This window comes from Oratosquilla oratoria, chromosome 33 (genome assembly GCF_046742065.1).
Source record: "Oratosquilla oratoria isolate Oo_2021 chromosome 33, ASM4674206v1, whole genome shotgun sequence".
Classification (NCBI taxonomy): Eukaryota; Metazoa; Arthropoda; class Malacostraca; order Stomatopoda; family Squillidae; genus Oratosquilla; species Oratosquilla oratoria.
Window position 1 is genome coordinate 38,264,062 of NC_134809.1, and position 15,000 is coordinate 38,279,061.

General features: G+C 42.8%; 1 protein-coding gene across 18 annotated transcripts in view; it reads left to right on the forward strand.

Moving 5' to 3' along the window:
- Positions 1-15,000, forward strand: part of LOC143017846 (dystrobrevin beta-like) — a 436,897-nt gene that overhangs the window by 115,053 nt on the left and 306,844 nt on the right. For 3 of the 18 annotated variants that reach the window (XM_076172801.1, XM_076172807.1, XM_076172797.1), the window contains exon 1: positions 13,016-15,000. This exon is cut by the window's right edge and continues 148 nt beyond it. The exons of 6 other annotated variants lie outside the window; for them this stretch is intronic. In XM_076172801.1, the coding sequence (XP_076028916.1) occupies positions 14,962-15,000 (39 nt within the window). In that variant the 5' untranslated portion in view covers positions 13,016-14,961. Of the gene's footprint in view, positions 1-13,007 lie in introns of those variants that run through there. 9 more of the 18 variants (XM_076172795.1, XM_076172808.1, XM_076172794.1 and 6 more) reach the window with 5 other exon arrangements.

Consider the following 15,000-nt stretch of genomic DNA (forward strand, 5'->3'; position numbering starts at 1 on the left):
AGGAGGTTTCTTCAAGGTTAATATGGATAAAGGTGAAACTGGGAAGGGAGATGTGGGTCTTTGTAAGTGCATATGGGCCTGGTACTGAGAAGAGTGTAGAAGAAAGGGAGGCTTTTTGGGTGGGTTTAAATGAGTGTATAGATGATATAAGGAGAAATGTCAATATAGTAGTACTGAGAGATCTCAGTGTTAGGGTAGGAGATGAACCAATAGCCGGAGTGGTTGAGAAGTGTGAAGTGCCAGGAAAAAATCATAGAGGAGAATTGATGGTGGGGATGTATTTAGAGAGTTGATGACAGCTGACACAGTGTTTTGGAAAAAAGTCAAGCAGAAGTACACATGGGCGAGGGTAGTTGATGGAAGGGTGGTATATAGGGCTTTAATGGACTATATAGTGGTACCCAGGAAAAGAGTAGGAAGAGTTTTGGATGTACATATGCTTATGGGAGAGAGTGGGGGAATATCAGATCATTTTTTTGGTGGAAGGTAAGTTGAGAGTGAAGGGTTGATGGAGAAAGAGGAAAAGGACGGAAAGTAGGGAGGTGCTTAGAGTAAATTCTTTCAATGAGAAGGAAAAGGAACAGGAGTACAAGGAGAAGCTGAGAGAAGTGTGGGAGGTGGTAAACGATAGAGTGGAAGTACGTGTGGAAGAGGAATGAAGGTGTTTCATGGAAGAAGTGACAATATAGTGCAAAGATTATATGTGGAACACAAAGGATGGGAGGGAATGAAAGGAAGGGTAGTGAGTGCTAGGATGATGAAATGAAGAAGGTAGTAGAAGAGAAGAAGCGAACATTCAGGGACTGGTTGCAAAGTAGAATGAGAGGAAATTATGAAAAGTATAAAGAAAAAAGAAGAGAAGCAAAACAAAATATAAAAGGAGCAAAAAGGAGTGCATATGTAAAATGGGGAGGGGTATGAGAGAATTAATTTTATTAAAGCAATAAAAATGTTTTAGAAGAAAATCAAGAAAGGAAGGGAAGGTGAGTCAAGTAGAGAAGAAAAGGTAAAAGGCGCGGATGGACAGATCTTGAAGGAAGAGGAAGTGGTAAGGGGAAGATGGGCAGAGCATTTTTGAGAGCTGTTGAATGTGGAGGAGGATAGGGAGGGATTGGTGGTGGTATGGGAGGCGCTAAGGAAATGACGGTGATGGGGAGGAAAATAGAGGAGAAATAAGAAAACATGAGGTGCAAATAAGGTTCCTGGATTGGAAGGGTGCCATGCGGAGTATCTGAAGAATAGAGGTACAGTAATAGTGGACTGGCTAGTGAGGTTGTTTAATGTGTGTCTAAGGGAGGGTATAGTGCCAGAGGAATGGAGGAGTGCTTATGTATTTCCGCTTTACAAGGTAAAAGGGGACTATTGTGAGCGTAGTAGTTTCAGAGTGTAGTAGTTTTAGAGTGTAATTGATAAGGCTTATGGAAGGGTTTTAATTAAAAAGATTAGGAGAGAAACAGAGGGGGTAATTTGTGAAGATCAGTGTGGGTTTAGGAAAGATAGGGGTTGCAAAGATCAAGTTGTTGAGGTAAGGCAGATAGGTGAGAAAGCTTTGGGAAAAGATAAGAATGTTTTTTAGCCTTTATGGATTTAGAAAAGGTTTATGACAGGGTAGACAGGAAGGCATTGTGGGAGGTTTTGCAGATATATGGGATTGAGGGGAAAGCTGTTAAAAGCAGTCAAGAGTTTTTACGAGAGTAGTGGAAAGAGCAAGTGCTTTGAGGTAAGGGTGGGACTGGGTCAGGGCTATGTCATGTCGCCATGGCTGTTCAATGTGTACATGGACGGGGTGGTGCGGGAAGTAAAAGCGAGAATAATGGGCAGGGGACTGGGTGTTGTTAAAGAAAATGGAGAAAAGAGGAAAGTGCGCCAGTTGTTGTTTGCTGACTACACTGCGCTTGTGGTGGGGTCAGGGGGGAGATTAAGAGAATTAGTGATGGAGTTTGGAAAAGTATGCGATAGGAGAAAGTTGAAGGTAAATGTGAGTAAAAGCAAGGGGATGAGATGTACAATGGTAGAGGATGGTGGTAGTGAGTTGGAAGTAAGTCTGAAACGAGAGAGGCTGGAGGATGTGGATAGCTTTAGGTATTAGGGTTGCATGGGGCAGGAAAAGGGGGAATGGAGGTGGAAGGAAACAGTAGATTGAGAGAAGCAGGTAAATGCCTTGGGGGATTGAAAAGAGTTTTGAGAAATAGGCAACTGGCAATAGGCGCAAAGAGGAGATTGTATGAAGTGGTGATTGTGCCCACGGTATTGTATGGGGCAAAACCTGAATTTTAAGAGAAGCAGACAGAAAAAGTTTAAATGTGTTTGAGATGAAATGTCTGAGAAGTATGGTAGAGATTGCTAGGTTGGATAGAGAGAGAAACGAGGAGATGAGAAACGCGAGAATGGAAAAGGAGATGGTAGATAGGGCTGATGAAAGATTATTGGGATGGTTTGGACACATGGAAAGAATGAGTGATGGAAGATTAGCAAAGGAGGTGTGGAAGCTAGTGACGGAGTTTGGAAAGATATGTGATAGGAGAAAGTTGAAGGTATTTGGGGTTGCATGTGGCAGGAAAGGGAGAATGGAGGTGGAGGGAATTTGTAGATTGAAAGAAGCAAGTAAATGCCTTGGGGGAAAGAAAGTGATGTGAGAATTATGCAACTGGGAATGGATACAAAGAGGAGGTTGTATGAAGTAGTGAGTGTGCCCACGGAATTGTATGGGGCAGAGACTTGGAATTTAAGAGAGGCGGAGAAGAAAAGTTCAAACGTGTTTGAGTTGAAATGTCTGAGAAGTATGGTAGGGGTTACTAGGTTGGATAAAGTAAGAAACGAGGAGATGAGGAGGAGAGCGGGAGTGGAAAAGGAGATGGCAGATGGGGCTGATGAAAGATTATTGGAATGGTTTGGACACATGGAAAGAATGAGTAATGAAAAATTAGTAAAAGAGGTGTGGTAGGTAAAGGTTGAGGTAGTGAATTTGAAGAGACGACCGAGGATGAGATGGATGGATGGAGTGAATAGTGCGTTCAGAAAGAGGAATATTTGTTGAACAAGAAGGGAGAAGGCAGGAGATAGAGATGACTTTTTCTTTGAAAGGTGGTGTACGACTTCACTATAGGTAGTCATTATAGCTGGATCGCGACTGTGGTTACAAGACCCTTCTTCAGTAGACATTCTTCCTCTGTGGTTAGGGAAGAATGTTCGTAGAATAGAATGGTGATATTACATTTTGTATTTTTGTGTTCATACTTGCTCTTCACTGGGGGAAGTTACTGGATAACTGGGAGAGGTCACTGGGTAGCTCGGGCAATGGCGGGTTGGCGTATGCTTAGGAGAACTTCCGACTTCGGGTTATGACGGTATGTCGCGCGTTTGGTTTTGTGGCGTTTTGTCCCATACTTGGGTGTATGATGTTTTGTCCCATACTTGGGTTTGTGGCCGTTTGTTGCTTGCTTGGGTTAGTGGCGGTCATTTGCATGCTTGGGAGTGCCGTAACAGCCAGACCAAGAAGATAATGAACGACTGGTACAAAGATATTGATAATAACCATAACATGGAGGAAATTAACATTTACCATAAATCCACATTTAGAACATCCTACAAAGAAGGAGAAAGCATAATGAAACAAAATTTCAAGAAAACGTCAAACTAGAGAAAATAATAAACTTAGTGATTTATTATAAAGCAAAAAAAAAAAAAAATAAAAAAAAAAAAATAAATTCCTACTTAAGAACAGCCCACACCAAGAGAGAAAGGAACATCATAAGTCACATATAATATATAGGTTCAAATGTACCAGAGGGAACTGCGAAGCCCTCCCCTCCACCTATATTGGCATAACGACAATAAGGTTATCCCGTCGCCATTCTTTCCACCTTACATCAGGAGCCCCTAAAAATCACCTAAGAACTGAACATGACATAGCCCTGACAAGAAACATGCTAGAAGAAAATACAGAGATTTTGGATATATGTACAGACAATAAATGCCTCCCAATCTTAGAGGCATTATATATCAAAGAGTTGAGCCCAAATTTAAATATACAAGCAAAGGATCTTAAGGCACTCCCAAGCATGCGAATAACCGCCACTAACCCAAGCACGCAACAAACTGCCACAAGCCCAAGTAAGGGACAAAACATCATAAACCTAAGTATGGGACAAAACGCTGTATTATATTGACCCTTGGACTGCGCCCATGAGAGGGTTTTGCTCGACTGACTAGAACCGCCTGGCCGAAGTCAGAACGAGTGTACTGCAGGATTGCAAGATAATTACCGAGGTATGTTTAACCCTTTTGCTGCGCAGGACTTATTCCGTTAGCTGACGAGGCTAGTTGTTCGCCCTGGATCATCTCAGCCACAACAAATTAATTGGCGTCGTCAGCAGCAGTGATAAGGAGAGACACTCTATTGACTGACAAAGGATGTCAGTCACCCTTTACAGGAAGAAAGGAAGAAAGGAATACTTATGACGCTGCTGTGCATATTTGTGCACAGGAGAGTACGTGCGAGATGGGCAAGAGAGACTAAGACAGGAGGGAAAGAAACGGAGAGAGAGAGAGAGGTTTAAAAATGTCAAAACGACGAGGGTGTAACAAACAGGCTACTAGCGGGGATCGCAGCGATCTCTTTCCTCTTCCTCCTCTTCCTCCTTCTCCTCCTCCTCCTCCTCCTCATCATCATCATCATCTTCCTCTTCCTCCTCTTCTCTTCGTCCTCCCCCTTCTTCGGGTGTTCTATATGGTATGAGGACAGCTATGCCGCTTCACCCTGACTTGGCGCTGACACCCCAAGGCAAGTCAAGGACCGAAAAAAAAGAGGGGTTGGGAGTTTGAGGCATGATAACGCACATCACCACCTCTTCTCCACTTCCACTTTTCCTTCACCCCCTCCCATCCTTCCCCACTCAGTGATTTCTCCTCTTATTCCACTTCCTTCCCTTCTCCTCCTCCTCTCCCCTCCCCTCTCATCTCCTGTTTTACCCCCCCTTCTCTCCCTTACCTCTCCTTCTCCTCTCCCTCCCTTTCCCCTTCCCTTCTGTTCCTTTTGTTTTCCCTTCCGTCCCTTTCTTCATCCCTCCCCCTACTGCCATTTTCATTCCCCTTCTTTCCCTACCGTGCTATTTCCTCCCCCACCCTTTCCTTCCCTTCCAACTTTTGATCTTTGCTCCATCCACTTCCCCTCCCCCCGAACTCCCTCCTCTTCTTCTACCCTCCGCTCCCCTGCCCTTTCCTTTCTCTTCTATTCACTTTCCTTCCTTTCCCGCCCTTCAATTCCCCTTCCTCTTTTCCTCATCCTTCTGGTCCTCGCCCCTTCCCACTCCTGCTCTCTTCTTTTCTACCCTCTCTACTCTTCCTTTTCTTTCCCTCCCCCTCCCCTCCCCTCTCCCTCCATTCTCTTCCCTTCCTTTACTTTACTTCCCTTTCCTTCCCTTCCTTTCCCTTCCCTTTTCTTTCTTTCCCTCCCTTTCCTTCTTCTCCAGTCCCCTCTCCTCTATCTCCCTGTCCTTTCCTCCTTTCCCTTCACCTCCTCGCCCCCTCCCTTCCTTTTCCCCCTTTTCCACTCCCCTCCTCTCCCCTCCCTTCCTTTTCCCTCACCTTCTTTACCCTCATCTACTTTTCTCTCCTCTTCCTTTCCCTTCCTCCCTCCTTCTTTGCCCTCCCCCCTCTCCTACCTTCGCCACCCACCTCCCTTCTTTGCGTTCCTCTTGTTTGCTTGATCTTTCCATGTTGCCAGCTTGTAAGTACAAATGGAATCATTGTTCTTTGACAGGGATGCTTATTAGCCTCCAGGTGACTGCGAAGGAAAATAGAATCAAATAGAATAAGGAAGCTATTAATGCAAGGCTTATGTTGTCCATGACGAAACCCGATTGACATGACCTGAAATAAATCCGCTCCTAGGTGTTGAGAAAAAAAAAAATTAACAGTGGAATCATCTGTTTTTTAGAAACCATGGTTTAAATTCAAATCGTCAAGAAATGTATCTTTAATAATACTAGAATTTATCTAAAATCCATTTCGTCTCTACAATTTCTTTTGATTCTTTCTGGTCATTACAAATGTTAACATCCCGTATATTCACGAAAAGTACATTGGAAGTTTGGCCAGTTCTAACGCTATATTTGTGTCGACCTGTTCTAGAATTGGCCTATTCTAGTCTTGGAGGAAGACTAACTTCGTCTTACCTACTCCTTCTCCTCCTCGTGGTCCCTCCTCTTCGCTGTGCCTCCTGGAATCGAATCCCACCAGGGAAGACGATGGAACGTGTGATGTAGCGACTGAGGCTGTCAGTATCTTCGATCACTGTAAAAAAAAAAAAAAAAAAAAAAAAAAATCCTTCCAGTTATCTAATAATGACTTCGTCCTTCCTCTTAATAATTCTGTCCCTCGGCGGTGACGTGTGACGTCAGGGATAGGAGATGGTGGTCTTTGGGACCCCCTACGTAGGAGGTACAATCCACACGATAGGTGGTATAGGCCCAGTGTGGTGGTATAGATCCTGTACGAAGATGGAGCTGGCAGCAGAGTTCGGTAGCAGCCTGCACGATTATGCAACCCTGTTCAGGGTCCACCCTATTCCTCTCACACACACGGGCAAAGGGTTAGAAAAGACCCCTTAAACGTAGCCCCCCTCATACTCGACTGGCTAAGAAGCCGCCCCCACTAAGGTTACACTCAACAGTGGCAAGAATAATAATACAGTGATAAAGAAGACAACAAGGAGGGAGAAGAAGCCCACCCAAACCCACAGCCCTCTGCATGGTAGCCATTGTCCCACCCTGCTTCCAATGAAGGGGGTGATCACCTGGCCGACGAAACAGAGCCATAAACCACTGCTCCATTCTCAACCCATGTCGAGATGAAGTTGACCTTAACTTGGATTACCAAAGGTCCTAATTACCACCAATGGACCATTTTTTGCTGCACAATGTTCCCTTAAAGTGAAAAGAAATTCGTCACTTCGTGCGTGAAAAAAGTCCCACCAAATGTTGCCCCAGGGAAATGGATTCCTAATGTTAGAACCGGAATCAAGAGCTCTGAATGACAGAGTCCAGTCACTGTCAACTCTTGCTGATGTCCCAATCCAAACGAAACTATATGCAACATTCAACAACAACGTGGGAATAGTGAACATCCCACGACTGCAGGACTACTCGGAAACAGAATGATAACAGCATACCGAACTAAGGAAATAATAGTAATAATAATAATAATAATAATAATAATAATAATAATAATTATAATAATAATGATAATAAAAAAAAATAATAAGACCCCAACCCATACACTGATATTTACTTCAGACTGACCTTTAATCATCTATACGTACGATACCTTCGATAGGCCGCTGTTTCAACTGCAAGTGTTTTGGGCACACCAAGAAATTATGTCACCGTTCAGTAGGCATATGCGTGCACCGTTTGGTCCTGCATGGCGTTCCCCATGCCTTAACCCAGCTAAATACGCAAATTAATCATCCCTATTTTCTGTCTTTTCCCTTCCTCTTTCCCAGAGCCCCATTTACCCCATCCATCCATCTCATCCTTGGTCACCCCCTCATGTTCATTCCTTCTACCTCTGCCTTCCACACCTCTTTTACTAATCTTTCTTCACTCATTCTTTTCATGTGTCCAAACCATCCCAATACTCTTTCATCAACCCTATCTCCCAACTCCCTTTCCACTCCCGCTCTCCTACTCACCTCATCGTTTCTCATTCTACCCAGCCTAGTAACCCTTCCCATACTTCTCAGGCATTTCATCTCAAACACATAAAAAAACAACTCTTCCTCTCTTCTTCTATTATGTTCCATGTTTCTGCCCCATACTTTGCTGCCAGCTCAATCACTCCTTCATACTCGTGCAATCTCCTCCTAGCATCCATTCCCAAATGTCCATTTCTCATCACACTTTTTAAATCCAAAGCATTTACTTGCTCCTCTCAATCTACATTCTACCTCCACCTCCTCTACTCCCTTTGGGCCCACAGAGAGTAGGATGCCTAGTCCTATCCCCCTTTTTTTTTTTTTTTTTTTTTTTTCTCCCTTATCACAGAGTTGGGCGAAAAAGGAAATGAATATTAAGAGAAGTGGTACAGGACAGCATTAAGAGTGGAGGGCAGCGTAACGGAGGGACAGTCGCAGTATGACAAAGTAGGATAATTTCTCTATGAATAGAGATTTCCTCTATCACAGACAAAATGTTGCGTGGCTCTGGTCTGTAAGGGTGTCCCATATAGACCCGAAAGTATCGGCTGCATGCTACTGACCAACTTTTAACCCCACAATAGCATATAAAGCCAATACCCTAGACGGGATATGTATATATATATATATATGTATATACATATATATACATATATATATATATATATATATATATATATATATATATATATATATATATTGAATAAAAATACTGACAGATTTTTGAATGATGGTAGAGAAAGAAACGAGGAAATAGTAGGAGAATTTATTGCTGACGTTTTGACCTCACAGTGTCTTTATCAAAGCTTACAACATTTGGTCACAATCGGACAAAATATATACACACCCCTTCATCTCACGGGCCACCTGGAAGAGCTTATTACGGGAGTTTTATTTTTTTCTGAAATTATTGCATGGCTGGTAGGTTTTGCCAGGCATATGAAGCCTTCTCTATTATTTGTGTTTTCATTGATATAAATATAAGCAATTTCAATTGTTGTTCTCAAACTTTTTGTATAACCTTTATTAAGAACAACCGCATTATTCCAGTCAGGGAGATGATCTTGTTCTTCAATGTGCCTAACAATAGAATTAGTTGTCCGGTGTGTTTTCACATCATTTTTATGTTCAATTGGCCTTTTTGTAAGTCCTCGACCAGATTCTTCATAGTATGTTGAAGGGCAACTTTTACACGGAATTCTATATACGACACTATTTTCATTCGTCGCATTAGTAGTTTTATGTCTAATGATCTGGCTGATCTTGTGACCTGCTGTCCTTGCTATCCTTATGCCTGCTTTCAAAAAGGAATGTGTCAAGGATTGGACTTATGTCAGTGTTTGGTACAGCTATATAGCGTGTTTTTCTCTCAACAATTTCTTTATTTCTATTTTTACTTTTGTCACTTTTAATGATGTTGAATATTCTCAGCATTCTGGTCTAGCAATGGGGAGCCCGATTTCTGCAGTATTAGCAAACTTATATATGGCGATGTTAGAATCAGAAAATTATATATCAGTTATGGGTAGGGACAGCAAATGGATGAGATGTGTTGATTCCATTATAGTAGTAATACCTAAAGAGACAAATACTGACAATAAGTTAAAAATATTAAACAGCATAAAGAAAAACATACAATTCACAGTTGAAATTGAACACGATAACAAATTAATTTTTTTAGATATCATCATACACAGAAAAGGTTAAAATGTCAAATTCTCAGTATATAGAAAACCCAAAAATAAAGAAGATTATATTCACTATTACTCGGGTCATAGTGAGAGAAATAAATCAGTTGCAGTAATAGGTTTCTTTTTAAGAGCTTTTAGAATTTGTGATGAAGAATTCCTGGCAGAAGAATTGGAACATATGAAAACATTTATTAAACTTAATCATCCTGAAGGGTTATTATGTAAGCTAAAAAAGAAAGCGAAATTAATAAGTGGCAAAAGTAAAAATGGAAATAAAGAAATTGTTGAGAGACAAACACGCTATATAGCTGTACCAAACACTGAAATAAGTCCAATCCTTGACACATTCCTTTTGAAAGCAGGCATAAGGATAGCAAGGACAGCAGATCACAAGATTAGTTAGATCATTAGACATAAAAATACTAATGCGACGAATGAAAATAGTGTCCTATATAAAATTCCATGTAAAAGTTGCCCTTCAACATACTATGAAGAATCTGGTCGAGGACTTACAAAATGGTCATTTGAACATAAAAATGATGTGAAAACACACCGGACAACTAATTCTATTATTACACACATCGAAGAACAAGATCATCTCCCAGACTGGAATAATGCGGTTGTTCTTAATAAAGGTTATACAAAAAGTTTGAGAACAACAATTGAAATTGCTTATATCAATATCAATGAAAACATAAATAATAGAGAAGGTTTTGTATGCCTGACAAAATCTACCAGTAATGTAATAATTTCAGAACAATAAAGCCCCGGCAATAAGCTCTCCCAGGTGGCCGTGAGATGAAGGGAGTGTGTATATATTTTGTCCGATTGTGACCAAATGTTGTAAGCTTTGATAAAGACAATGTGAGGTCGAAATGTCAGCAATAAATTCTCCTATTATTTCCTCGTTTCTTTCTCCACCAGTAATTCTTCTTTTATACATGTTGAAATAAATTTGACCGCAGCTTGGGCTAGAATCAACTTCTTGTTGATAGACTCAAGTTTTCTAATCAGAGATCTCGGCTCATCAGGGAGGCGGAATAAAATACTACCGTACGACGTTTCGCTCATCTTTGAGCATTTTCAAGTACAAAATATATTTGGTACAAAGCTGTTACAGTTTATATACAACTAAAGTGGTAATTGGGAGAGGTTTAAAAACAAACTGAAGTGGTAATTAGGAGAGGTCACAGTGAATATGTGGGATTTTGTGCAAGGGTGGACTCAGTGGGAATCTGTCCCTTGTGATTCTGGAGTTTCTTGTAGTGTGTGTCTTATGTCCAGGGCTGACTTGGTGATATTCTGTCAAATCTTCTTTTGGAGTTGATTGTGGTGGTGAACGTGTGTCCATGTAGGGTAGCCAGAGCCAGTGGGGTCATTCCATTTTGTATATTCATAGAGGGTTTTTTTTCCTTAATATAAAGGGCCTCTAGAATCTCCAACCGGTGGCTGTCATTGGCAGAATCTAGGATCTTCGTGTTGTCGACCAAGATCTCCCTGGACAAAGGAGTAGAGTGTGTGTCAGAAAAGTGTTTCTTCGGAGCTCCGTTCTTTAAATGGCAAGTGAGGCGTCGGGAAAGAGAAGTTGTCGTCATTCCTATATAGGAAGAAGGACGAAGCTTACAGTCTTCGTGTGGGCAGATGAATTCGTAGACGACTTTACTTCTTTTGAGGAGGTTTTGGGTACGGAAAGGGTTATTTTTTAGGATGAGGTTAGAGGTTTTGATGTTTTTGTAGAAAATACGGAGCTCCAACTTGTCCTCGGGGTCTATGGGACGGGTTCCACGTTCTACTATTTCCCTCATTACTCTTTCATCAGTACGGTATGCTGTACTCATGAAAGATCTATAATGCAGAAGGATTGGAGGGCGTTTCTCAGGGCGGGGGTTGTGACATCTCATGTAAGCGTCCATCTTTTGCATGGTGATAGACTGGACGTCTTTGTTGGAAAATCCATTATTCACTAGGACTTGCTGTAGGCGTTGAAGCTCTTGATGGAGTAGGGGCCAAGTAGAACAATGGGTGAATGCTCTGTTGACGTAAGAGCGGATGACACTTCTTTTATAAGAGGTGGGACATTCTCCTTCGGCGTTCAGGCATCTTCCTTCATTAGTTTCTTTGACGTGAACTGAAGTCACGAATTTGCTATCAACTGGCTTAACAAACACGTCTAAGAAGGGTAAGGACCCATCATCATGCAGCTCGAGAGTGAAATTAAGGCAAGAGCTACTTATAAACGCGTCACGTAAATCCTGGAGATGTTTCCGGTCTCTGACCTCCACAAAAATGTCGGGGTGGGGATTTGGCTGATAATAGGTCTAAGCGGGTAGTTGGGTTTATGTGTTTTCACATTGCCATAAGCATAGCCAGGACCATGGTCCCCAGAAATGCGGGAAAGGTGGATTCCCCCGGTTTTGGTGTTAATGGCATCAATTATGGCATTACACTTAGATTTCAACTTGGTGGTAGGATCCCTGGAGATTCGTTCAAATTTAGAGGCATCTCCCAAGATCAAATCCATCTTTTGTAAGTACTCACACTTTGGCAGGAGAACGAACACAGCAGATTTGTCGGCTCTTCTTATAACAATGTCTTCGTTTTCCCGGAGTTCTCTAGCGGCTTTCTTCAGGCTGGCATCAATCAGACGACTCCTATAGGAACCTCGAGATTTACCTGCTTCGGACAACAATTCGACAGAAAGGTTGGGGGAAGTAGAAACTTTACCGTCACCAGAAGAGAGTGGAGATAGAGGTTCTCCTTGAGAACATCTACGCTCTAGAACACGAGGGTAAAGTTTCTACTGTTTCTTTCTGTTCCCCATCTTCGTCCTTTCACTTATGGTAGATATGTGGACGACATTTTGTGTGTGTGTGTGTGTGTGTGTGTGTGTATACATACATACATATATATATATATATATATACATATATATATATATTTATATATATATATACCTGTCTCTCTTGCTCACCTCTCTCTCTCTCTCTCTCTCTCTCTCTCTCTCTCTCTCTCTCTCTCTCTCTCTCTCTCTCTCTCTCTCTCTCTCTCTCTCTCTCTCTCTCTCTCTCTCTCTTGTTCACCCACCTTGACGCTTATAATTCTCTAGAATCTAGTGAATGTGAATCTAGTGAATCTAGTGAATGTATATATATATATATATATGTATATATATATATATGTATATATATATATATATATATGTGTGTGTGTGTGTGTGTGTGTGTGTGTGTGTGTGTGTGTGTGTGTGTGTGTGTGTGTGTGTGTGTGTGTGTGTGTGTGTGTGTGTATCTCTCTCCCTTTCTTTATCTATCTATCTCCTTCCCTCTCTCTCTATCTATCTGTCTCCTTCTCTCTCCCTTCCCCCTCTCTCTCTCTACCGCCCTCTCTCTTTCGGTCTGCCTGCCTCTGATTGTATTTACGAGTAATTTCTCCGAGTCAGTGAATCTGTTTCTCCACGAATTTCATGGCTAGTTGTCGCAGGCGACCTGACTCGACGAAAGGAAGGCCAACACCTCTAAGATTCCTGTACATCATAGAAAGCAGAGCTCTGTTATGCAGGCAATGCTTCGGACACATTTTGCAGAGGGAACAAAAGTGTGAAGGGCGGCTGCGGGATTGGACGGAGGCGCTCACGTCCCGGCACGACTGGCTAAGTCCTGCTGGCCGGTTCGTTGGTGGATGGCTGGCGAAGGCAGGTGGTGGAAGGTAGTGCAAGTGCAGGCGGTGGCGGTAGGCAAGAGAGGTACCGGTGTACGTTGACAGTCGAGCGCAGGATGCACCCAGGACCTGCCGCGGTTCTTCGTTCTGTCTTTCCTGAAGTCGCCATCACCTCCCCCTCCTCCTTCACCTCCTTGTATTTTTCCTCCTACTATTCCTCCTCCTCCTTCTCCACCTCATACTCCTCCTTCTCCTCCTCCTTCTCTCTTTCGTATTCCTCCTTCTTCTCCCCCTTTTTCTCCTCGTCTTCCTTCTCCTCCTCCTCCTCTTCCTCCTCCTCCTCCTCCTCCTCCTCCTCCTCCTCCTCCTCCTCCTCCTCCACCTCTTCTTTTATGACGAGATAATTTTCCAGTGAGTTACATCCGCTGCACCCGAGACCGCCACTTTCCCAGACAACGACTTTGGCACCTCTTTAGTGTTGCTCCCCCTGCCTGTTTTGTGCCGTGCATTATTTGACTTTGCCATCCTCCTTACTCGACGCCATCCAGCCACCGCTCCAGCGTTTTCATTTTCTTATCTCCACCTTCTCTTCATCGATAATAACTACTGACTTTCCAGTGCGAATTATTATTATTATTATTTTTTTTTTTTTGGGGGGGGGGAGTGGACGACCAAACGCAGTGTGTTAGAACGGAGGCACGAAGTCCGTGTTCGAGTCCATCTAGGTCGCTGACCTAAAAAGGGTCAGATATAAGGCCTACCGCTTCCTGTAGATTTGTCCTCTTGAGGAAAAACACGCCAGGACTTCAAGGACACCTTTTGGACAGTGGCCGCCACTGCAGCGACCAAAGGATGACGGGGCCGTAGAAGGAAGAGGAAGAATATAAAGGAGTAGAGAAGGATGTGTGTGAGGTTCTCTCTGAACGTCTTTAAGAGCCGCATGTTTTGAAACTTGATGTTTGTATTATTTAATCTGTATTTTTTCGGATAGCAACCTGCAGGCTGCATTATGATTTAAAATACAATTTCTACATTTCCTCTAGTGAAACTGAAAAGAAAAGAAAATCACTGAAATAGAAATTGTTGATTATGTGCTGACGGTGGCCGCGACTACGTGGGATCACCCCTGGCAGGAATATAATATGATACTCTAGTTAACCTTGGCGACCTCCTCGTTCTCTGGTCGGAAGCATAGTGATATCCCCACGGTCGAAGGCAGAGTGCTTGAACCTAGTGGAGTGTGAGCATGACAAGTACACCATCATGTAAGCCATGTGCCCAGTTTTAACGGTTCACAAGAAACCTTCTTGCAAAATCACTTGTCACCCACTTTGTTGGATGTCACGATCATGGACAGTACATAGTTATTGAAAAGGAAGCGAGGCCTACGACATATCACCACCACCCGCACTAAACTGCCCCCCTGACGGCGCATGACCACACTTGTTTGAATTCGGTTAGATGCGTGGGTGAATCTACCAGCTGCTGTTATTGATGGTTTTGGTACTTGATGCGCACCCGAATCGTTTGGAAATTCAAACAAAACGTCGTGACTCGCCAATTTGCCCGTGACAACTTCAGCAATGACCCCGTCCAGATCACATCGCCGATTACTCAAAGTAGTACTTAAAGAGGGTCCTCCCTTTCCCAAAGCAGACGAATCGGTACGAGTCACGAATAGATATATGTTGTAGGCTGAAGACGGAGGAAGTCAACAATCAAACTCGCTTGGCACTGCTACCACCAGTATCACCTTCCTCGTTCTTTCTTTGCTTCTCATTGATGTTCTACGGGGAGTCTTGGCAGGTCAACGAAACACACACACATTCACTTAGAAAAAGGCGAAGAAGTTCACCCGCGTAAGGAACGATCCACTCTCTTGTTTTCGCTCCACATTCCCTCCACTGTCGTCCATAAATGCTTCGAGGGACCGGCGAAGGTCCGATAGTCATTTAT